This window comes from Leucopleurus acutus (genome assembly GCF_964270905.1).
Source record: "Leucopleurus acutus genome assembly, chromosome: 15".
Taxonomy (NCBI): domain Eukaryota; kingdom Metazoa; phylum Chordata; class Mammalia; order Artiodactyla; family Delphinidae; genus Leucopleurus; species Leucopleurus acutus.
Genome location: NC_139157.1, coordinates 3,900,228 through 3,926,577, shown reverse-complemented (window position 1 = coordinate 3,926,577; position 26,350 = coordinate 3,900,228). Strand labels below are relative to the sequence as shown.

At 38.5% G+C, this 26,350-nt stretch overlaps 1 protein-coding gene across 1 annotated transcript in view; it reads right to left on the bottom strand.

Annotated features, from left to right (window-relative positions):
* Window positions 1–332: 332 nt before the first annotated feature.
* Window positions 333–26,350, bottom strand: part of PDE10A (phosphodiesterase 10A) — a gene marked incomplete at its 5' end in the record, with an annotated part of 577,771 nt that continues 551,753 nt past the window's right edge. The window contains 4 exons of the mRNA XM_082855961.1: window positions 333–749; window positions 2,979–3,067; window positions 5,522–5,602; window positions 8,676–8,787. Of these exons, the coding sequence (XP_082712087.1) occupies window positions 632–749; window positions 2,979–3,067; window positions 5,522–5,602; window positions 8,676–8,787 (400 nt within the window). The 3' untranslated portion in view covers window positions 333–631. The remainder of the gene's footprint in view (window positions 750–2,978; window positions 3,068–5,521; window positions 5,603–8,675; window positions 8,788–26,350) is intronic.

Below are 26,350 nucleotides of genomic sequence, written 5' to 3'. Positions count from 1 at the left end.
ATTCATCTAAGCCCTGTAGTATAAGCTTACAGAACACGCTTTAAGTCCACCTAACTTCTAGTTCATGAGGCTCTGAAGAAGGATGGATTTTCCATCACTGATTGCAGAAAAGCGCTTCTTAACTCTGTAACCTCGATGCCACGTGTCTGAGGCTGTCTGCTATGATTCACGCTAATTACAAGTAGGTCACACATGAACATCCACAAGAGTAACACGTAAAAGTTCCTATTTATAACCAACAACATCAAAGCAACACTGGTGTTAAAGCCAAAGTACAATATCCTAATAGTACCGTTTTAACCCTCACTGGGAAGATACAGTGGAAAAGTACCCCCTTCCGAACAATTGTCCGTTTCCATTAAGGCCTCAGCTATATTAGCCCATTAGAAAAGGCCAGTTCACAAGGAGTCACTGGGGCTGCGGATTTCTGGTCCTGGCTGATCACCGTCTGTGACGCAGTACAGAGGAGCCTGGCAGGGAGCCGTCTGCTGGATGTGTTTACTTGATGGTACCTTCTTGAAGAGGTCTGCATCCCAGTTACCAGGTGTAGGTTCCCCCCACAAAAATAAAAGGAAGAAAAGTCAAAGAAGCAAGATGAACATCTTCAGGTGGGAGGGCTCGGGGGCGGCCATCAGTCATCGATCTTCACGGGCAGCTTCTCCGAGGTCCCCTGGGCCGCCGGCGGGTTCGAGATCCACACGGCACTCTCCTCCCCTCGAATCACCTTCTCCCACTGGCTCAGGTTATTCCTGGAATAAGAGACGCAGCGACAGGGGCTGTTTCAGAAAGGATTTCTGGACTCTGTCCCAACAATCATCTACACCATCCTGTGGCATAACTCAGCCTGATGGCTTTGGGTGTCGTTTTGACTCTGGTGACCTTGACTATAACCAGCTTGCAGGCTCCCAGCCCGTCCCCCGACTTGGCACCACTGCTCAGTCTCCTCAGAGGAGCCTCAACCACCAAAGCCCCGTCCCACCAGCTCGTTTCTTAGTTGCGATTCACTGGAAAGGGGACTGAGCCAACGGGTGACCACCGAGGACACGCGGGATGGGAGGAAAGGGTGGAAGGGGGCCCGGAGCCGCAAGTTCATCCACCAACGACACCTCCGGCCAGGCCTTCCCACCCCATGGGGGGAAGCGTGTGTCCCCCCGGGGCGGCTCCATCCCCTTCACCCCACATGTGTGTCATGTATTAGAAAGGCACCATAAGTTATACCTGCTACAAACTTTTGAAAGTTCCTCGTTACGAGGTTGTATTTGTGCTCCGGTGGCCTCTAGTCTCAAACACAGCCTCACTCCCCCACCTCCTATCTTCCCATCTCAGTATCTGCAGCTCAAGGGCTGCAGCATCTTCCTCTCCTCCGATGGTGTGAGAACTCCGGCTGCCTGACCACCACCCTGCTGGCCCGGCTAACCTCGCAGAGGCCTCCTTGACATCTCCCCACCTTGCACCTTGCTTTCTCACACGCAAAGTCAAAATCAGAAGGGAACCTTATCATTAGCAAACACAAAATTCATGCAAAGAAGACCTGCTAAGATACCTTTGGACAAAAGAAACCCCTAAAATATAACCTGAAAAATGTAACACTTTAGCTTTTGTCCTGTGTCATCAGGTATCATTTTCCCAGAACCTGAAGAGATTTTTTTATATATTGGGAAAAAAACACCCACTAACTTTGTTGTGTTTCCTTGGATACAATGATACATGATGAATTTTTCAAGTTTTAATCGTATTGAAATGGCCTTTAAGGGATTATGCGGTTTAGCCAAGTCCACAGTAGCAAGAAGGCATGAAAACTGCTGAGACAGCTGAATAACAATCCCAGAGCTTGATAATAATAGCAAGTGTTCATTCTGCTGGTTCTAAATATTTCGCGCAAATACAGAGAATTTTTGGACAGAAAGAACTTCTGAGTAATGCCTGCATCTATTTTTTTTTTTTTTTTTTTTTTTACAACATGCTGCTTGGATTTCAATTGACACTCTCTTTTCGCTTTGGTGGGACATACATTTTTCCAACCTGACTCCATCAAGAATGAATACTCACTCACACTCCAAACTGTCCACATGGCTGAGCCCTTAGGCAATAAGATAATATTTTCAGAAACTAGCTACTGATTAAGGTCAGTGATGGTGCAACAAAATACACTGGGATGTTCTGTTCATCTCCACAGGAGCAGAGAAGAAAGAGAATCACTTAAAAAGGAAAAAGCAGGATCTTTTAAAAATTTTCTTGCTTGTTAGTTTGTTTTCCTTAAAGAATGAGTTCATCAGATAAGTTTCCACAGCAGAGAATGGGAGCACACTAAATCCTCGGATTTTGTTTACAAATATCTCGTCACATGTCTGTTTTCCTCCCCTCAACGGTGCATCCACTCCAGCCCCTCAGTGTGGTTCTGGCTGAGTGGTTAGAAAAATCGTGTTGAAACCAATTCCCCTGCAGAGAATCAACCCACACAGCCAATGTTCATCACCGTTCACCTTCCCCAAAGGAATTTCCTTTCAAAGTAAGATGAACATCTTAAAAAATTTCCAATGTTCTTAGCTGAGTTTAGCCCTCCAGAAAGATGATGAGAGGACACAGAGAAATCTGTTCTGATCAACTGTTGACGGCTTGCATTTCTTTTGGGAAGAAAATGAAACTTAAAGAAGATGCCATTCAAGATTCTATCTCTTCCATTCAAATGATAAACTGTGTGATTTAAACTGGGTCCCTTTCCAAACCAGCAGCCCAGAAAAGACATTATTGTCTCCTTCAAAACAGCATTGGGCGGGGACCTCTGAGTCATAAAAACGAACAAACAAAACTTCAAAACTTTTTATGAATAAATACTCTTGATGTATACTTGTTACATAGGCAAACACACAGCCCATTTATTGTAAACTGTAGTGAAGACACATATATACTTGGAGATAAAATCCTATACATTCTTATCTTTTAAAAAATAGCATCCCAGGTTGAACTACTGTGCATACCTGCAGGCTTTCAGGAGAGGCTCTGTGGGCGGGAGGATCTGGGTGAGAGTGGTGTAGCAGGGAATGGCCACGGCATTGTAGAATCCAAGCTGCCTCAGCACAAAAACCACGGAGAAGAAACACAACTGCACATTAGCAATTCTAGGAGCGCTATATTCCTCAAGTGAATTTTCTACTTCTCAAGCCTACCTAAAAAACTAAATATTCTGGTTTTGCTAAGTAATCTTTGGCTCAAGGAACACTACTGTAGATTACAGTTAAAAATTCATTGAAATACATTCACAAAGTAAAACATAAAAATTTAAAACATAAAAAGAAGTTAATCTAAAACCCAAGTACAATATTCAATGGGATTCTCTTTACAGATCAGTTATAATTCAGGTCCTATTTTTATCTCTGGTCAAATTTAGTACTTTAAGTGTTAAGCATTTCAAAGTCAAATCTGCTATTCCTCTACATGGGTGACTCTTCACCAACTTAATACTCAGGAATCACCCACTGTTGGGTGTCTCATTGTTACTCTTAGCTTTGGTACCTCACTGGGTTTACTGAAATTTTCTTCATCTCCTCCCTCCCTTTTTTTGACCTACGACAAATCTCACTGACTTTATCATAGCCCTCTCAGGTAACAGCTCTCTCGATATGTCGGCATTTAAAGTTTTTAATCTGTGATACTTTTAAAAATATATTAAAGATTTTATTAGGAATTATTCTGGGCCACTGTGCACATACATAAGTGATGAGGGCCCCAACTGGCCTTTGAAGGCCACATGGAAAAGAGCTGCTGGATGATTAACCAGACAACACAGACTGTCTGGCTACAAATAACTGCCCTAATGGTTGACAACATGTACAAGATAAAACTGGCTCCTTAGATCAAGTGACCGGCAAACCATGGCTTACCAGTTTCTTAACTGAATTTCGGTGAGACACACCAGGGAATATAGAAGAGTCAAATATACTTGGTTCCTTTCTGCTTTCTCCTGTTGTAAAGTCTATCGTCATAGTCATCTTGCTAGAATAAATGCATTTCCATTTTTAACTTTACAGTTCATGCACAGACTTTCTTATGTCAATATTTAGCAGATGCCATGGTGCAGAAGGTCTCGAGAGAGAGACTAATTATTGGGAAGGAGAGTCTTTTATCTTTATGGCAAAGAATAATTTCATAGTAATCTCAAGTCGGAAGCAATATATTTGGTAAAATACTAGCTGATCACAGAAATATTGTATTTACAATTCTCTAATACTATAAATGGATCTGGGATTTTGGCAGAAACTTACTACTCTTAATGAAGTAACATGAGAACAAAGTTCATTCCCTGGCGACATCTTCAGTTCTCTTATGCACGCTATAGGGATGAGTGCTCAACTGTTTACAAGGAAAAGCTAACGTCATCAACTCCCTATCTTATCCATATAACAAGATAAATTCCAAACGAATTAACAAATGAAATATAAAGTGATGAAATAAAAAAATAACTGAAGAAAATATAGGCAAATGTTTATATAATCTCAGGGTGGGACAGGACTTTTACAACGTGACATGAAAAGCAGGCACAAGACAGGAAAGGATAATCACTGTGATCACCTACACGGGAAAGTTCCACACACAATGTTAAAATAAAACTAAACTGCAACATGCATGGTAGGTATGTCAGTACACAGTCAGCAGAGATGGAAAGTGGGCCTCCTGCTAGAAGAACTGGTTAAGGATACGAACAAGTAAACTGCTCCCCAGAGGCAATGATGGCGAGAAAATCACGCCACCTCTTGCTGGGCTGTGCCCTCCAAGAGCTGTGGACAAGCTTAAACTTTTGTATTAAGAGTTAATAACTTAACTTTAAATAAATAAAGTAGGAAAATTTGAGAACTTATCCAAAACCTTCATCTTGTGAATTTTCTGAAATGTTTTCTAAACTGAATTTTATATTATTTGTCCATAACTAACATCCTTATTATGATGTTAGAAGATTGAGAGTTTAAAAGGACCATAATAAAAGGAAAATATCACACCACACACGCACACATGCAAAACTAACAAGGCACAAGAGCTCTCGAAACATAAAAAATTAACATAAATTATGTAGTAAGACCTGAAAAGAGAACAATTAGTGCCAGTTTATGGTAAGACAAAACTCAAAATGTACTAAAATATATGCATTATTTGTTAGGAAAAGTGGACCTAATCAAAATCTATAATGTTATTCTCCAAAAAATATCTTTGTACATTTGATGACAAAATATTTTCTGCTTGTTAAAAATATCAACAATTCAAATTCATCCATCCCCTCTATTTCAAGTAAGAAAAGAAAGCCTGCAACTGACTGCAATTTCATCCGTAGACGAGGTGATGATGACAAGGCTAGCTGTGAATCCTTTAAATGCAACTAGGATTTCCCATTCGTGGTCTTACTATGCTCCAAGTCCGTCTAAATGGAGATTTCAGGTGGTTCCAGGTCCTATAAGACTGCATATGCTTTTTATTCATATCCGCTGTTATGGCCACTGTAAACGATTGGACTTTACAACACAATTCATACCTGGCCTTGTGGGACTTCGTCCTTCTTGTCTCTGTCCATCATGGGAATAGGCTGTATTCCCAGCTTCTTCATTTCATCACCCTGGGAGAAACAGGGGAAAACGAGGCTCTCTCAATTTTATAAACTGCTATAAAACTTTGGTATTAATGAGTGGTTCCCTTTGTTCGTTAATTCTCTTCAAAATGAATAATGTTGCTGCTTAATGACCCAAACAAATGTCAGAATAATAAAACATGTAACGTATTATTGCAGGGTTTTATCCTGATATTCCTCTCCTGTACTGAATTACCAGAAACCTAGCCATCTCTTCTGGTTTCATTTTGTAGAAGTTAGTGAAAGTTAGTAATAAGAGGAGATAAATGTGTGAGGTGGAACACAAGAACAAAATGTGAGATAACCGCAAGGTCTTTATCTCACTTCTTCAGATGACTTTTCACATGCAATGCACCGGGTGGAGCTAGGCTTTAAAGAGGAATATTGATACATCAATAATAAACAATAGTCTACTAAAACGTGTCAGTAAAGATACAGTATAACTGGCTAGACATCAGCACAGAGGTTAAAAATTATAGATGTTTATTAAAGATGTACGATATCGCAGGCTCTGGGTTAGGCAACTTGTACTATTATTTCACTTAATCTTCATGAAATACTATGAGTTAGATATTATTATCCCCGTTTTATAGATTTTAAAAATTATCTTACTGTTTTTATTTATTTTTTAAGGTTAAAGATTGTTAAAATTTTTCCTGAATACCTCACACTCTTCCCTCACATTTCTTAATTATTTTATTTTAATTATGCTTGTTTTCAGAAATCCAAAGCACAGAACAACTAAAACCACCCTGAATGTGCTAAGATAAGGTCTAGAGACAAATTACTATAACCCTTGTTAAGAATGTTTGTGTACAGGACAAAGACACTTGCCTTGACTACTAAAGGCACTTGAAGTATAGAGTTTGCTCTAGTGTTGTTGCTTTAAATATGAACAGCAGTAGTTCTCAAGCTTTTTTTCTTTTATGTCCTAAGTGAATGAAAATAACTAGGCCCCTTGCTCAAGGATTTCACAAGCCCAACATATAAAAAGATTTAAAATAAGCAGTGATTTGAATATGTACCCGAATAAGGATTGATGCTGACGAGGAAAACAACGGGACACCATGGACCGTGTGTGCAGGAGCACAGGGGTGTCTGGGGCTCAGGGGTGAGGGGATGCAGGGGTGACGGAGGGAGCCCCAGGCAGATGAAACTGCACAGCACGGTCAGAGACACAGAGGACAGAGGGGCTGAAATGTGGGAGAGCCTGGAGAGGCAGAGGGCTTGCTGCATCGAGCGTGTGATTTTCATCTTTATCATATCAGTGTGGAGAGACGGAAGACGGGAGGTGTGGTACTGACATAAACAGAATTAAAGTCGTCCTGAACCGGCAAGCATGGTCACCGAAGCAGAGAGATGAGTCAGAGAACTGGCCTGAGGGCTCAATCTCAGTACTAAGGCAAGGATTTCATCTCAAGCAACATGACACCAGAGGCTATACTCTTAATCACTGCTACACTGATTTTAAAAGATAAAGGCAAGGAACCCAGTTAGATGTTGCAGTAACCCAGGCGGGATCTGGTGAAGCTCTGAAGAAGTGGGAGAGAGTGCGGGGCTGAGGTGAGAAGCGTGGACTTTATGAACGTCTAGGAGATCAACTGGCAAGACTGGGTGATTACGTTTCTGTTTCCACCCCGGGAGCTCCCTGCAGACGTCATCTATGAGGATACTGGCAGCTAATCGCTCCCTGTGGACTGTTTAACCAACGGGGAATAGAAAGGGAAAAAGTCTACACGTCTCTCACATTTCGATTCGTATTTTAGAATACAGATATAGTTGTTATGGTATGAAGTATGTCACAGTTAAATAAATAAAAGTATTTGCAAAACAATAAGCTAGCTTCAGACAAGTTTTCTTATGTGGTGTTTATAGAATTAATTCTAGGTTACTACTTTTAGACACACATGCAAATTAAGTTGACTGTGATAATAAAGTCAAACATTACAGCTCAGACATGTACATCTAAAAACAATCTTCCTGAGTCTGATAGTAACTAGATTTTGACACACACACAATAAAATAAAGAAAAAAAAAAAAAACCATGCAAGAGGATGCCTACACAATGTATGCATTGTGTATTTGAGAAATAACACCATGAGTATATTCAACTCAAGGCCCATGGTCTTCACCCAACAAAAATTCTTTGGCTTTACAATTATAAGACAGATCAACATTATAGACTATTTCTACTAATCGTTAGCTGAATGATTCACTGTTTTTTACTTTTTACATCCACTCTTCTACATGGATGAGATTTATGGTCTGAACCATCAACTACAGAACTTTTTGTCCTCCAAATTTACTTTTACTTCTTCAGAACAAATGAGGTGTACAAATACTTTACAGTTTTTTTCCATAATCTTTGAACATGCAGGGATCTAAGTATTTGTGGATTCATTTGAATAAGAGAATTATATTCTACTTACTCATGGCAAATCAAGGAGTAAACACATGTTTCTGATAATTTGGATAATTCAGTCTAGAAAAGGTATTCATGAAAGTAATTCACATGGTTGTTTCACATGTCAGGAATTCATGGATTAACATCCCACATATTCTACAGAACTCATAATTTCAGCTGAATTGACCATTTGGTACATTTACATCATCTCAGTTTCTACGGTACAACGTGATTAGTCTCTCGAATTTCTAGCTGTAGGCACATACAGCCCGTGATATCGTGGGTCCCTCGATATGTGGGAAAACGTGAGTACGTTTTCCAGTGGCTGCCATAAAGGAGATGGCCTAATACAGTTTATTGGATGGATGACAAAAGATTGGCTATTAAATAAGGAAAACTGTTGCACTACTGTTCAGGGCATCAGTTCCTGAACTATTTCAGTGGAGATCAGAGAGTTTACATACATATTCAAGTCAGATGTAACAGAATGACTGTTCTTACTTCATACCTGTATAAATGCTAAACAATAGTTTTTTAAGTAAACATAAACATGAGCAACTAAGATACTGTGACTAAATTATCCTTATATTTAATTTCTTCCCAATTGTTTCTCATTTCTTGAGATTATCTATGTTCATATAAAAATCAAGGACGTACCTCAGCCCAGAATTCTGCGTATATATCATTTGCTGTCAATTTTGTTACTGGCCACAGCTTTGTCACAGAACAAAGATCACAGGCAGTCATCATCAAACCAATGACACGGTCTCTAGAACACAATAATATAAAACTGGTCACTGCAGCATTTGCAAATTTATAAGAACAACTGGAAAGACTTCTGTATTTTCAGGAGTGAGTGAGGCCCAAAGTGGGCATCGCTTCATGATGGGGGAACGACAGCGTTACAGAGCAGATACAGCTAACAGGCAAGAAAATAAAGAATGAAAGAACAGTGTGGCTTTAATTGTAAGAACATCAGTCACTCTGTCCCTAGTTCCACGAAGAGTGTATCCTGTGTTCCTGCTGCCTGGTTGTTACTGTTGAAATAAAATATTATGTGGGCGTGGCCCTGATACCATCTAAATCCCCTGCTGTATTCTACTGCCCCAAACCAGATTTTGACTTCTGTGGAATTCTGGAAATTTAGAGTGAGAAGAAACTGTGAAGAAAAAAGTCCCAATCCTTTCATTTTATATAAGGAAAATCTGAGGTGCAAATAAATGAAATGATTTCTTCAAGGTATAACTGGCTCAAGACAAGGCCAGAGTAGATGCAGATTCCCAGAATTCTCTCCCATCTCCCCACCTGCAGAGAAATGTGATGTCTCCAAACACTTTACAAGCTCCAACGTTCCAACTGAAAGGAGTTTTCTTTTCAATTGCTTTGCACTCACAACTATGTGTTCTAGGTCTGATTTTTTATTCTAAATATGGTTTGGCTTAATATTTCCTCTTGGAGAAAGATAAAAATTGCTTAAAAGAATTCAAACAGACATATCCCCTATAATTTTAATGCATCTGGTCTAGTGACATGAGGTCACCCTAAATGAAGTCTACACTTAATGGTGGCACTAAGTACAAGTTATTAAGAGCTTTTAATATTACTGACATTAACTTTTACAAAGCAAATTACATAATAATAAAAGGAAAATTATCGAGAAAGACACAAAACCACATAACAAGTGAGAAGGTGTCATAATTCCAGCTCCTACCTAAATTCTAATGCGTCTGAGGACTCCACTGCTACTCAAGGCCACCTTATTTCCTGGAGGTGCACAGACAATCCCCATCTGTGGGCACAGTACTCCCTGGGTCCTGAGCCTGCCCACCAGGCCCACAGCCTAGTAAGAGCATCTGTCTGTCGCGTGGGCAGAGTCTCTGATTTAGTGGTGTTCCCTAAAGCAGGTTCCTTTGATGCCAATCACTCTTAAGGTTCTTTCATTTCCCATCAGCCAATTTCGTTTAGCCCATTAGCCTAATTAAATGGTATCTTCTACAACTTTACTTTTCATTAAGGACACATGTGAAAAGGGTATCATGTCTCTACCAGGGAAGCCTAGATAACTTTAAAAACATCAATGGGACTTACATGTACCCATCCTGTGACCCCAAAACAGATGCCATGTGAAGATGCAAATCCCTTAAAATGATCAGGAAACCCTATGGTTTCTTGATGAGGTAGTTTCCTAAGCACTTGGTGGTTTAAAAGAAGAATATTTATTTCTGGATTTGGGCTTCTAAAGCAACAAGTATATTATCTGTTTTCTCAACAGATAAATTCATTTAAACAGAAATAGAACATGAAAAAAAAACCTATTATTTTGTTAACAAATAATTATTTCATGAGATAGAAATAATTCAATCTCATTCAACCTACATTCACACAAAAAAATCAGCATTTATTTCTTTTGGCTAAATATTGTAATAAGCTTTATCTCAAAAAAGATTTCTTATCTCATAAATCTATGAAAAAATGTTAATAGAACTGGGCAGTGGAAAGCATGTGAAGCCAACTTTCTCACTGGATATGATTCTGTGGCAGCATTGCTACTACTAGGGTTGAAAAGTTTATAATCTAGTCATCCTTTAGATTTCGCTATCAAAATTACTTAGACAAAACAATTTAAGAGTATTTTACTGTTAACCAAACAAGTAAAAAATAAGACAGATAAGAAGATTTGTACTAAATGCCTTTAGTAAATAAAAATTACTCATTTTTTACTCTCCATGACAAATCAGCTAGATGGTCATGGTTTTCCGGAAATATTAGCCTGAATTGGAATTGCTTTATTTCTTTCTCTGAGTGGAATATAGACCTAATGGTATAGAGACCGAATTCATAATGCATTCCAATAACCAACTGTGAAAGGGATGGAGTTTATGCCAACTGTGCTCTTGGTATGATCTTGCAACGCCCCCTGACTAAGAGCACCGCAGTAAGAGCACAACACAACGCCTCTATCACAGATGGTTCCTACGGGGGTAATTTCTTGGGGGGGGGGGGTTGACTACATTCATTTATTCCAAAAAGTTTTGAATGCCTGTATGTATCAGGCATGGCGAAAATAATAAACAAAATACGCACTGCTCTTGTAGAACTAATGTTCCAACGGGGAGAAGTAAAAAATAAGGTAAAGATTTTCACTCAACAAGTCTATATAAAAAATATTTTAGGGGACTTCCCTGGTGGTGCAGGGAAGATAAGACTCCATGCTCCCAATACAGCGGGCCCGGGTTTGATCCCTGGTCGGGGAACTAGATTCCACATGCATGCCGCAACTAAGAGTTCACATGCCGCATCTAAGGAGGCTACGTGCCGCAACTAAGGCCCAGTGCAAACAGACAAACAAATAAATATTTTGAGAGAGGCAAAAATATGAAGATGAGAGAGAGAGTCCAGTAGAGGCGGCAGTGTGCATACAAGTCCTAACATGGGAATAGGTGAGGTGTGCTGGAGGAACAGTGAGAAAGCCAGTCTGGCAGAAACTCAGGAGCGAGGAGGTGCCAGGCCGTTGCTAAGTCTCCAGACAAGACAGGACCAAGTCTGACGGTGAGATGCTGGCAGCTGGGAGTAGAAGAGCGACATGACACACTTTTAAAAAGATCCCTCAGCTCTGCCCAGAGGAGGATGAACTGTAGCATTGTAGGGGGAGGGAGGTTGCTGAGAGGCCGTTTAGGAGAACACACAGCAGTCCAGATGCACAAGGACGGCAGCTTGAATTAAGGTGACAGTAGTGGAGACAAAGAAAGTAGGAGGGTTCTAGTCGTTAGAGGCAGAGCCAAGTTGAAATACGTTAACATCCACAGGAGTTACAATAAGAGACATCTCTCTCCCTGTCTTTCCCCCCAGCATCATCCCAGACCGGGTAGAGCAACTTAAAACACAGGACCTGTCACAGGTGAGCAGAGGCTCACCTGAAAGTGAGCGCCTCTCGCCAGTGCGTACGTCCACCTTCCCAGTGCCAGTCTATTTTAAAATTCTCTTCCCACATCCCACGATCACAGAATCACTGAACTTTACAAAAGGGAGAGAAAAGAAACCACACAGCCTGCAGGATTTCAGGGGAGTTACTGGTGGCCAAAAAGGAAGCCCCAGCTCTCCCCCACTGCCCCCTCATCCCATGCCACAGACTCTGTAAAGTTAGTTAGCCGAGGATACGATGTCCTATTGGAAAAGAAGTAGAACTACGCAGATGAAACATATAAGCAACTTTACAAAAGATTTCAGGTTGCACTGTGAAGATAAACAAAGAATGAATTCTCATACGATTATTATTACAATTACTCACTGTGTGAATAACTGGAATTCAAAAAGACTGAAAGGCTGGCTGGATTTCCACAGTGAGCTGGAAATGTAATACTCAGTACCTCTGATTCTCTACCCTCACTGTTTACTAGGCTCTGACCTCATTGCAACCTCCCACATACCAACTAAGTCTTTAAGTGGGAGAAGAATTTAGAAACATAGTCCAGTTGTAAAACACAGTAACTTTAATACCTGCTTCAATACAAGGTTATATCAGCCAGGATTCTGACCTGAAACAGAAGACACACCCAGGAGAATTGGAGGATTGACTGAAGGGACTATTCACATGGCCTGGAGGGAAACCAAGGAATAGTAAGGCACTGAGGGCCAGTGATAGTGGGCAGGTTCCCACCCTGGGCCTGGAGGGACGAAGGACAGCTAGCAAGGGCCTGAGGTCTTGCCCCCAGACGCGCTGTTAAACCGGGGACCCACAAGGAAGAAGCGAGGGGAATGAACACACCAACTCTTCTCTCCTCCTGCCCTCTGATCTCTGGTCAATGCCACTCGTGGCTGAATCCAGATGGAAGCTGGAGGGAGGGGAAGGGAGCTGAGTGACTTGCCCCTGGGGGTCAAAGTGGAAGACAAGCTTAGTGGATCTGGGGGCCAAAAGGAGGCCGCCCAGCACATGGGAGTAGCCCAGAGGGGGAGCTAAAAAGCTGTTGTTCACACGGAAAAATACATTTGAAATTTGAACCATTTAAATATTAAATTGCACAGAAATAGAAAAATGAATTTAAAGCCAACATTTCTACTAATCTAAGAAAATCTATGCCATTAGGCTTTGGGGACCCAGCACAAGACTGTCACCAAAACAACAGAAAAAAAAAGAAAACAAATGCACGTCCTGCTTATCTTAGAGTGTGCATATAGAAAAAGCTGCTCAAAGACCAGACTTCTATCAGGAGGCGTCTTAATTGTAACTGTGAGAGCAGGTCAGTAAAGTGGCACCAAGTGGTTAAATAAAAAGGAAACCATAAACAAGCCCAAAAGACAACCCGCATAACGGGAGAAAATATGTGCAAATGAAGCAACCGACAAAGGATTAATCTCCAAGATTTACAAGCAGCTCATGCAGCTCAATAACAAAAAAACAAACAACCCAGTCCAAAAATGGGCAGAAGACCTAAATAAACATTTCTCCAAAGAAGATATACAGATTGCCAACAGACACATGAAAGAATGCTCAACTTCATTAATCATTAGAGAAATGTAAATCAAAACTACAATGAGATACCATCTCACACCAGTCAGAATGGCCGTCATCAAAAAATCTAGAAACAATAAATGCTGGAGAGGGTGTGGAGAAAAGGGAACCCTCTTGCACTGTTGGTGGGAATGTAAATTGATACAGCCACTGTGGAGAACAGTATGGAGGTTCCTTAAAAAACTACAAATAGAACTACCATATGACCCAGCAATCCCACTCCTGGGCATATACCCTGAGAAAACCATAATTCAAAAAGAGTCATGTACCAAAATGTTCACTGCAGCTCTATTTACAATAGCCCGGGGATGGAAACAACCTAAGTGTCCATCATCGGATGAATGGATAAAGAAGACGTGGCACATATATACAATGGAATATTACTCAGCCATAAAAAGAAACGAAATTGAACTATTTGTAATGAGGTGGATAGACCTAGAGTCTGTCATACAGAGTAAAGTAAGTCAGAAAGAGAAAGACAAATACTGTATGCTAACACATATATATGGAATTTAAGAAAAAGTAATGTCATGAAGAACCTAGGGGTAAGACAGGAATAAAGACACAGACCTACTGGAGAACGGACTTGAGGCTATGGGGAGGGGGAAGGGTGAGCTGTGACAGGGCGAGAGAGAGTCATGGACATATATACACTAACAAACGTAAGGTAGATAGCTAGTGGGAAGCAGCCGCATGGCACAGGAATATCGGCTCGGTGCTTTGTGACCGCCTGGAGAGGTGGGATAGGGAGGGTGGGAGGGAGGGAGATGCAAGAGGGAAGAGATATGGGAACATATGTATATGGATAACTGATTCACTTTGTTATAAAGCAGTAACTAACACACCATTGTAAAGCAATTATACTCCCATAAAGATGTAAAAAAAAAAAAAAAAAGCAAGTGCTTGGGGGTATACAAGTGGATGTTTTCCTTAGAAACTGTCATCTAGCCTTATTTTAATCCCTTTATTTTAAAATTAGGTCATACACAGCATGGGAAAAGAGACTAGGTTAAATCCGTTTTCCCTAAAATTATCATTTTAATGATTTTTTTTCTTGTTTTAAAACTTATCCTCAAGGACTTTTAAATCACTGTACTAACTTAAATCATGTCTATAAAAACTACTGTACTTCTCTCATAATATGACCTATTTTGTTAATTTATTAGACATTAAACTGGACTAAGGATGCTGTAGATTCTGAGAATATTATTTGAACAGGTGCAGAACCAAAATCATAGATAAGATTTCAGAATCTTACTGCTTCCAAAGACACAAACAATAGCTCTTTAATATAAACATCAGCATGATATAGTGATGATCTCACTCAGTAAACTTTAAGTTCTCAATTCTTATTTTTGTGGAACCCTGTGGTGCTTTTTGAAAAACACCATTAGGAAGAGAGAAAACGAAATTATCTGTCAATGCAGAATCAGTCTTGAGCAAATGTGTCTCACAGAGGGATTTGCCGTTATTAAAAACTTACTCTAACTTAAAATTTCTTTGCCTAACACAATCCTTGTGTTAGTCCCAGAGTTGATGACTCTGACCTCCTAACACGGGCAACTCTGTATTACTTTAAATCAAGTGAAGACATCAGTGATTTCACGCTAGAAAGTAGTTTCCCTACATTTCAAGTTCCTCGGCTGAAACATAAAACACACACCTAGCAGAACGAGGCCCTCGTACATTTACTACTGCAGGTAAAGACACATCACTGGTGTCACGTTGACACAATGCTACAGGAAACTGCATTACGGTCTAAGAATAAAGGAAACCACACGAACAAAGTACAGAGCAGTAGCCGTGTGAAAGTGTCCATCTTTTCTAGCTCTGTTTCTGAATTGTTTAAAGAATTGGTCAGGTGTTTAAGGTACCCTTTCTTTGATGTGTGCCTAAATCTAAATTAAGGAAAGACTTCGGAAGAATGGTGGCAAAGGAATGTCTTTGAAGGGTACAAATATTCCCTGAGATTAAGAGAATAAACATTTTCATTCATATATTTCCGAAAGCTTTTAAGGATAAAATTCTGCACTTAGTTGATTTTTAAAATACATGTTTGAGGAAGGCAATTCCAACATGAAATACATGGAAATAAAAATTATAAAAGCTACTACTAACTCATATATTTGTCATTTAACATTTAAAAGGATACTTGAACTTGATTTCATAACTTAAAAAACATTTGATCTTTTATAATGTTTGTTAAGTGGTCCTTAGGTAAGACTGTATGTTTTCCTCCATTAAGAAAGATGCTGTCATTCAAGAATAGTGCCCTGATTTCTATGGATGTTCTCTTCAGTTTTTGTCAAAAGGGGACAGCTAGCTGTTTCAGAGAAAAACTAAGCTACCCTTTGCCTCGAGTCCAAAGCTGGTTTCCGAATGTGACATTCATTTTAGTTGTGGTTAACTGTGGTTTGACTGTGGTTAGGGAAAGAGTATTGAAGGACATTTTCAGTGAAGGAATAAATTAGTTTACAATTTCTGTTTCTCTTTTTGGTGCACTTTATTTCTCCTCCTCTCCATCTTTTATGTCACTAGCAAGTCCCCTTTTATAAATTAGATTTAAACTGATCTAATAATTCATTTCTGGGGCCCTAAAATCACTTGGCAGGCTCTGTTATTTAAAAAGTTTAAAGAACATACTCATTACTAAATGTGAGATATTTGTGAAAATAAAACTGTATGTATGTCTAATATAAAAGTGAGTCACTCATCTGATTTTGAAAGACACATGGCAATGACTTTCATACATATCTGGTCTCTGGTTGCTTCATTTTCAAAATAGAAAATAAGGAAATTACCTAATATTTTCAAGCACAGTTGTGGCTACAATGTCAAGTTCATACAAGACATAATAGTCAATGTTAAGGGCATGTCAAGTTAAGGGGGAGAGGGATAAATTAGGAATTTGGGGTTAACATATATACACTACTATATATAAAATAATCAACAAGGATTTACTGTATAGCACGGGGAGCTATACTCAATATAATACTCTGTAATAACCTATATGAGAAAAAGAATCTGAAAAAGAATGGATATGTGTATATGTCTAACTGAACCACTTTGCTGCACACCTGAAACTAGCATAACATTGTAAATCAACTATACTCCAATATAAAATAAAAATTTAATTTAAAATAGTCATAATAGTAAATGTCAAGGGCAGGTGGCAAGGACCAGTGGTAAGGACAAAAGGTAGGGAAGAAGTGTCAGAATATTAGGACTCCCAGCAATGATGAAGAGATCACGTGACATTCAGCTCCAGATCGAGTGGAACAAAGACTGAGAGAGCCATAAAATGAGAGAATGATCTGTGTAAAGTCCAGCTGACCCAAAAGTAAGAGACCAATAAGAGGCCAACACGCCAAGGACGAGGGAGCAGAAAAGCACAAAGAGCCTGGGTTCCCGAAAGCGTCACTGGGCAGCTGAACTTAAGCCAGCGACTACCTATCTTCAGACTCTATACAATAGGATAAAAAATAAAACCTTATATTCTGAGACACTAGTCATTAGGATTTATCTTTTGCAAACTAAACGCCTTCCTAACTGATAAAACACTTAATGCACATGTGGCCGGCTGGCTTCATTCAGAATACACTATACCTTTTGATATAAAATGATTATCTGTCATGCTCTAGAGAATACTTGTGGAAAAAACCCCAGAGAGTTGAGATATCTGACATGATATTGTCCTTCTTCAGAAAGGACTGGATGCCAGGAAGGGCAGATTTCCAGCTTCATCAGGACATGTAAAATACTGGTAAATTACCAGGACACAAAATGCCACTGAAGATATAATAAGAATACAAGATCACATTATGAAACCTACACTCTTCATTTTTCGTCATTTTGGATTATTTGTTTGCTCGACCAATACTGACCCTCCTACATGCTCAGCGGCGTCACAGTTGCCCGTAGCTCTGGGCCCAACAAGTGGACAAAGGCCTGGAATGTAATTACTCCCGTCACGTGACAGTCTGTCCTCTGATTATGCTCAACGGGACATTATGCCATGATAATTTATGTCTGAGACAAGAGAGTTTTGAGAGTGAAAGTGAGCACTAATATTAATTATATCAGGACAACAGGTATTAATTGAGAATGATCCGGACCAACTAGGGAGTCTGGTCACCCTGATTTTAACGCAAAAATATCACAAAATAAATAAAGATAATATCAGTACTTTGAGAATTGTTACGAAAAATATTAATCTTAAATATTAATTTTTACCAAATAATTGGTAGGGAAGAAAAAATATCCATCTAAACATTTTCAGGCTTAACATGGATATGCACATGTAACTAAATAAAACGCTCTTGTAAGTACTATGTTAATCTCTCTGCTTATGGTTTAGAAATACAGTGATTCTTAATTTAAATAAAGGCTGCACTTCTCTAGATATTAGGTTACTTCACTCTTGGCCAAAGTCTGCCATTGATGTCCTCAGACCAATGGTAGCATCTTTTGTGTTTTAGTATTAATTCCAGGTATAAAGGGAGAGGCCATGTCTGTCATTTATTAACTATCTATTGGAGCAATTACAATTACTATCTCTTAACAATTATCTTCTAAGAAATATAATCATATATTAAACTACAAAACGTCGAATACCAGATAAATAATTAATTAAAGGTATAAAACAAACTAAACTAAGTTGGATATTCACGTAAGAGGAGAAGAACATCAGTGGGCTGAAGTAAACGCCTGCACCAGAAAGTGCTGCTGGAACAGGGTCCCGAAAGAGAACAAGAATTCACGATCAAAGAAGGGTACCACACTGTTAAGCAAAGATAGACAGTAAAATAACATAATAAACTTTATTCAAAAGTATATTTCCAGCTTATAGACTGCACATTAACTAACAGATAGAAAACAGCTTTGGAGAAGCATCCTTTTCAAACCACACGCAGAGAACCCCCGGCCACCGTGAATGTGGACCAGCCAGCCCTGGAGGCACCTGCCCCGTGAATGCGCCAGCAGAGTCAGGAAAGAGAGCCCTCGCCATGTTTCTTTCGAGCAGAAATTGCTAGAGCAAGAAAACAAGGAGCTAGATGTAAAAACCAGCCTAATGTGGAGACGATATCTGTCCACTTCGTACAGTGCTCAGTGGAGCTATTTCCGCAAACTGCAGCTCTCACTGGAGAAACAGCTGTCAAGTTATAGACGATGCCATGTACAGAACATCTGAAGCGAACCTGTGTCTATGACAGAGGTGGTGGAATACGTACCCTAGTCACAGGGGGAATGATGTCTGTGTTAACTCAAGTGTAGTAAAGGTTCTAGAAAATAGAAAGCAGAAGATAAACATTTCCCACAGCGAGGGCAGCCCTGAGCCTTTGTAAAATGCCCCCGTGGCTGAACTCCATGTCTACCATTTCCTAGGATAACGCAGAATGGCTCAAATTATGCAATTTCTTACATACATCATTATGGAATCCTCACAAGAAAATCTATGAAAGGCCAACAAAGCCGTGTCCAATGCATGAATACTGAATTCACTAATAATACTAAAATAGATTAAAAGCTGCTCAGTACCATGCAGAATTCTGTGAACTGCTTCTATGAGCTCATCAACTCCTAATCACCTCACAGAAATGAGATTTGGTGAATTAAGGACCATTCTATTTATTTTAAAGATTTCATTTAAAGGCCTACTGATATAATTGACATACTCTACCTTGTTTAAGAACAAAACACTTGAAACGAAAGTGTAGCATATTTTATCACAGAATCATACTTCTAGATTGTACATTTTTGTTGCTCATACTTTAACTTAGGTGTAACTTACATGGAATTAAATGCATGAATTTGAAAGATATAGTTCAGTGAGTACGAAAATGTATACAGTCCAACCACCAGACCAGTGATGACAGGGAACATTTTCATGACCCAGACACACCTTCTGCCCTTTCCTGTTCAATATCCCTTATCCAACACCAACACCTGCCAGCCTGAATTCTACCGCAATCACTAACACTATTGATTTGTTTGGCCTATTCTAGAATTTGGTAAAAATGTTTTCATAGAGTAGGCACTGTTTTGTTCAGCATAATGACTGTGTGATTTCTTCATGATGTTGCATGAATCTGTAGTTTCTAATTTCTTTTATTGCTGAACAGTACAGTATTCCACTGAGTAAGTGCCAGAAACTGTCTATCCATTCACTGCTGTTGGACCTTTGGGCTGCTTCTGGTTTAGATATATGATGAATAATGCTGCCGTGAATATCTGCGTCCAAGCCTTTGTGTGAAAGGCAGGAAAAAAGTGGAAGACAAAATTGGGAACAAAGAACAAGTGCGAAGGATAGAAAACAGTAACAGTAAAGTAATCAAAAATCACTTTAAATGTCAATGATCTAAATACACCAATTAAAAGAGATTATCAGAGTGGATCAGAAAATAAGGCCTGAATATTTGTTGTTTATAAGAAACACGCTTTAACTATAAACACACATATAGACTAAAAGTAAATGGGTGGAGAATGATATACCAGGCTAACATTATTCACAAGAAAATGGGAGCAGCCAGATTAATTTCAGACAGAACAGACTTCAGAGCAAGGATAGGTATCCGCAATAAAGAGGAACATCTCATAAGAATAAAGGGATCGATTCTCCAGGAAGGTATAATTGTCCTCAACCTGTATTCCCCTAGCGACAGAGCATCAAAATAGGTGAGGCAAAAACTGATCAAAGTTCCAGGAAAAGTATATCAGCTCCACTACTATAGTTGCAGACTTCAACACACCTCTGTGAGAACTGGATAGGTCCAGCAGGCAGAAAATCAGGACATATTTGAATCCAATAATTTCATCAATGATACAACTGACATCTGTAGGTTGCTTCATCCAGCAACAGCAGAAGACACATTCTTTCCAAACTCAAATGGAACATTCACCAAGACAGACCATGTTCCAGACCATAAAATACACTTTTTAACAAACTTAAAAGAACAGAAATCATACAATGTATGCTCTTAGATAACAAAGAAATTAACTAGATATCAATAACAGAAAAATAGCTGGAAAACCCTCAAATACTTAGAGATTAAAAAACACTTCTGAATAACACACAGGTCATAGAAGAGACAAGAGAAATTTAAAAATATTTATAACTAAACATAAATGAGGACACAGCTTAACAAAATCTGTGGAATGTAGTGAAAGCAGTGTTTAGAAGGAAATTTACAGCATTAAATGCATATAAGAGAAAAGAAGAAAGATGTAAAATTAAAAATCTAAGTTTCCACTTCAGGAAACTAGAAAAAGAAGAACACGTTAAATCCAAATATGCAGACGAAAAGAAACGGTAAGAATTAGAGCAGAAATCAATGAAATTGAAAACAGCAATCAACAGAGAAAATAAACCAAACTAAAAGCTGACTCTGAAAAGATCCGTAAAAGCAATAAGCCTGTTGCCAGTCTAACTAAGGAAAAAAGAGAATACAAATGACTAATATCAGAAATGAAAAAGGGGACGTCACTACAGATCTCATGGACATTCAAAGGATAATTAAGGAGTACTACAAACAACTCTACGCCCACAACTTTGGTCACCTAGATAATATGAATCAATTTCTTAAAGGATGCAATCTTCCAAAACTTACACAAGAAGAAATAGACAATCCAAACAGGTCTGTATCTATTTAAGAAATTTAGTCAATAATTAATAACCTTCCAAAACAGAAATCACCAGGCCCAGATGGGTTCAGACAGCATATCCTACCAAACAAACTGAACTCACCCTGCTCCGATGGCTTGGGTGTTAGTTCACGGCAGCTGTGACTGCAAACAGAATCAAATCATGCAGGTTGTGATTCCGGGTAATGCTGCAGTGGGGGAGCTCAACTGCTCTTCAGTACGGTCATTACGACTCTCTCAACTTCCCTTCTCCATGAAACCTCGCGTTAGTCAGGGCTGGAGAATCTCACTCCACCCGTTTATCCCCAGAAGCAGAAAGTGGGATCCCTGGAGTTTCTCTTCCTGGCAGTGAATCCAGCCCTTCCCGCAGGACTGTGACAGCTGATCAGGGTTAGAACATCAGGGAGGCCAGGACCGGGCAGGGGTGAGGCAGGAGTCTCCTTACCGGCTTACTCCCCACCCAGGGCGGGAGATGAGTGTCTGGAGGGATTGTGGGCCGGGGTGAGGAAGCAGTGGGGATGGGGGTGACAATGAAGACAAAAAGGCGCACAGCGGGGGCCACCCCACCCCCAGGAAGCCCCGTGAAGTCTCTAGGCCTGGCCAGGCTCGTGCCTTCCCAAACTCAAGACTATTTGCTCCCAGGGTCAGTTGGGCTCTTTGATTGCAGAAGACAAAAACTCACTTAAGCTTCTGTATTAGTTTGCTAGGGTTGCCGTAACAAAGTACCACAAACTGGGTGGCTTAAATGACAGAAATTTATTGTCTCACGGTTTTAGAGGCCAGAAGTCCAAATCAAGGTGTTGGCAGGGTTGGTTCCTTCTGAGGGCCATGAGGGAAGGATCTTTTCCAGGCTCCTCTTGTTGGCTGGCAGATGGCCATCTTCTCCCTGTGTCTTCACATGGTCTCCCCACTGACACATCTCTGTCCAAATTTCTTCCAAGGATATCAGTCATGTTGGGTTACGGCCCACCCACATGGCCTCATTTTACCTTAATCACCTCTATAAAGGCCCTATCTCCAAATACTGTCGCATTCTGGGAATCTGGACTTCAACTTATGATTCTGTGGGGTGACACAATTCATCCCATAAGAGTTTTCTAGAACACAAGTTTATTTTAATGTGTTGTAGAGTTATTTAGTTGACGCATCCACCTCCCTGTTAGACTGGAAGGACCAGGACAGCAGGGCCAGGGGATGTCTGGCTCTTTGCTGCACACCCAGCGCTCGCCCTAGTCTTGGCACTGAAAGGTACCGAATCTGTAGCTGTGGAATTGGGTGTCTCCCTTGGTGTCTCTGCTCCCTTCTCCCATTACTGACTGGCCGATCCCTCAAGAGCCTCTGACACAATACGCTCACATGTCAGACAGTACACTTCACATACTGTATTTCACTTGACAGCATCTGTACTAACATACTTAATCTCCTTTAAAGTAAGTCAAATTTTTCTTAAATAAATTGAAAAGGAAATTTTTTCATGTAATTTCTACTTGGATTATTTGTCTTATTATTGAGTTGTAAGAGTTATATAAGACTGCTATCAAACACAAATATTGAGAATATTTTCTCACATTCTGTGGCTTGTCTTTTCATTTCCTTAAAAGCTGTTTTGAAAATCATAAGTTTTTAATATGATGAAGACGATCTATCATTTGTTTGTTTCTTTGAAGGTTAGTGCTTTTCTGTTTTGTTTTTTCCAGCTTTATTGAGGCATGACTGACCAAAAACAGTTGTATATATTTAGGTTGTACACGTGATTATTTGATATATGTATATATTGTTAAATGATTACCACAATTTAATTAACACATCCATTACCTTACACAGTTACCTTTTGTGTGTGTGTGTGTGTGTGTGTGGTGAGAACACTTAGGATCCACTTAGCAAATTTCAAGTGTACAGTACAGTGTTACTAACTGTAATCGCCATGCTGTACCTTAGATCCCCAGAACTTATTAATCTCATAACTGAGAGTTTGTACCCTTTGATGGACATCTCTGAAGGTTAATGCTTTTTGTGTGCTAAGGAATCTTTGCCTATGCAAGATCATGAAGACTTTCTCCTATGTTTTGTTCTAAAAATGTTATAATTTTAGCTTCTACATTTAAGTCTATCATCCATCTGAAACCTCCGTAATTAAAAAGCAATGTTGAAATGACTATCCTTTCCCTAGTTGAATTATCTTGGCCCCTTGGATGAAAATCAACAGGCTACATAGAATGGGTCTTCTGTAATCTGTCCCAATTTGTCTACCCTAACACCAGTACACCCAGTCTTGATTACTGTTATTTTATAGTAAGTCTTGAAATCAGATAGTATAAGTCCTCCAATCTGTCTCTGCTTTGTCAAAATTGCCTTGACTATTCTAGGTCTTTTGTATTTCTAGATAAATTTGAGGTCAGTTTGTCACTTTCTACAAAAAGTAGCCTGTGGATATTCTGACTAGAATTGCAGTTTTGGAGGAATGTTTGTAGAGAATCGATAGCAATATTGAGTGTTGCAATTTCATAATCAGAAACATCTCTCCAGTCGTTTAGTATTCTTTATTTCTCTCAGGAAATGTCATGTATTTTATCATTTGCTAAATTTATTTTTAAATGATTTTATATCATTTGTTAAATTTATTTTTTAAGAGACTTTATATCATTTGTTAAATTTATTTCTTAAATGACATTGCAAATGGAATTGCTTTAATTTGAATTTCCAATTAATATTCATATATAAACTAAATTAATTTTTAAATGTATCCTGTGAACTTGCTAAAGTCACTTATTAATTCTAGTAGATGTTTTTGGAGATTCCTGAGGAATTTTTTAGTAGATGGCATGTGATTTAAAAATAAAGACAGATTTACTTTTTCCTTTCTAACTTTATTTGTTGATTTATTTACTTATTTTCAGTATAATGCACTGGCTATGATCATATGGTGTTTCTTCTTTGTTCCATTACTGTGAATTATATTAATTAGCAAATAGTTAAACCACTTTTCTATCCCTGAGATAAAATCCATTCGTTATATTGTCTTTTGAATATGTGACTGAATTTGTTATACTTTGTCATGAATTGGATCTATGTCCATAAGGAATATAGATCTTTATTTTTTCATGGAAAGGCATTTTCTTTTAAGTATAGCAGTGCATACATGTCAATCAATATAGATCTTTAATTTACTGTTTTTGTAATGTGTTCATCAGCTTTTGGTATCAGTACTATTCGGGCTTCATAAAATAAAGTGGTAAGTAGTAGTCTCATTTTCAGTAACATTTTGTGTAAGATTGATATTATTTCTTCCATAAACGTCTGATAGAATTCACAAGTGAAACCATGAGGTCCTGGAGAATTTTCTGTTTAAGGATAGAATTTCTTTAAGGGGATATTCAGATTTTCTGTTTCATCTTGGTTCATGTACAGTAAGTTGTAATTTTCAAGGAATTATTCCATTTTTAAGTTTTTCAAATTAGCATAAAATTATTTATAATAATCTCTTACTGCCTCTTTTTGCCCATATTCTGCAACAATATCCTCTCTGTTACTCTTAGTATTGGTGATCGGTATTTTCTCCTTTTTCCTTACTTAGTCTTGCTGGGGGTTTATACATTTTAGTAATATTTTCAAGGCACCGACTATTGGCATCATTGGTTTTCTCTGTTGTTTGCTGCTCTCCATTTTATTGCTCTGCTCCTCTCTTGATTATTCATTTCAAGTTAGGGTTTAATTTACTCTTCTTTTTCTAGCTGCTTAAGGTGTCATCTTAACACACTGACTAACACAGGCATTTAAAAATAAACTTCTAGCTGAATCCTACAAATTGTGATAGTTTGTTTTCCCTATCATTCAGTTTGAAATATTCTCGTATTTCCTTTGTTATGTCTTCTTTGACACATGCGTTATTTAGAGGTGTGTTGTTTAATTTCCACATACGTAGGGCTTTTCTACATAGGTTATTGTGATTTTTATTTCCATCACAATAAAAAATATTCTATGAATCCGATCTTTTGAAATTTATTGAGATTTATTTTAGGTACCAGCACACAGTCTATCTTATAAATATTCCATGTGCAGTTGAAAAGAATGTGTAGTCATTTTTTAGTGTTCAGTGTATATAAAATAGGTTATGTTGACAGTGTTGATTTTTCCTTTGCCTTAGATTTTTATGTACTTGCTCTATAAATTACTTAAAGAAAAATGTGAAACTCTTGAACTATGGTTTTGTTTAGTTTCCTTTTCTGTTCTGTGAGATTTTCCTTCATGTGTTTTGCAGCTCTGTTAATTAGGTGCGCGCGCACATTTTGCAGTGTCATTTCTCTCTATGCGTTGACCCTTCTGTCATGGTGAATTATCCCTCTTACTGGCTCACAGTATTCTGCCTTCAAAACGACTTCGTTTGATACTACTACAGCCACGCAGCTTTTTTAAGGTGTCTGCATGGTATATCTTCTCTCATCATTTTACTTTCAACCTATCTGAGTCTTCCTATTTAGAGTGTGTATTTCTTATATAACATATAATTAAGTCTTGTTATTCTATCAAGTCTGATAATTTTTGGTTTTCAATTGAGGTATTAATCCATTTACGTTTAATTGTTAGTTTGATTGGGTTCAAGTCTACTGTCTTCATATTTGCTTTCCGTTTGCTGCATTGTGGGCTAATAAAATGTACTTTTTATTATTCGTTTTTCCTTTCTTTAAAAAAAGCTATACTTTTATTTTTTCATGGTTTCTATACATTACAATATACATACTTATAACACACACATAAATTTAATATTGTTCCACTTAGCACTTCACTCTCACCCTTCACAAACATAAGAACCTTATAACGCTATAATTTTAGGTGCCCCTCATTCTTTGTGCGATTGTTTTCATATATTTAATCTCTACATATGCTATAAACCTCACCTTAGTACAATTATTATTTTTGCTTTAATCACTCGTTTATCTTATAAAAAATTAGGAGATATATATGAGAATTCATATGTCATATTCTCTTTTGGATCCTTTTCTAAGGATCCAAAGTAGCACCCTTAGAAACAAAACAAAAAGTAAGCAAATACCCAAAGTACTTGGAAATTAGGAAACTCTTTTAAATTAATCTCTACATCAATGAGGAAATGGAAACAGAAATGAAAATTATCTAAAAACTAAGAAAAAGAATAATGCTTCATCAAAAACTTGCAGGGTACAGT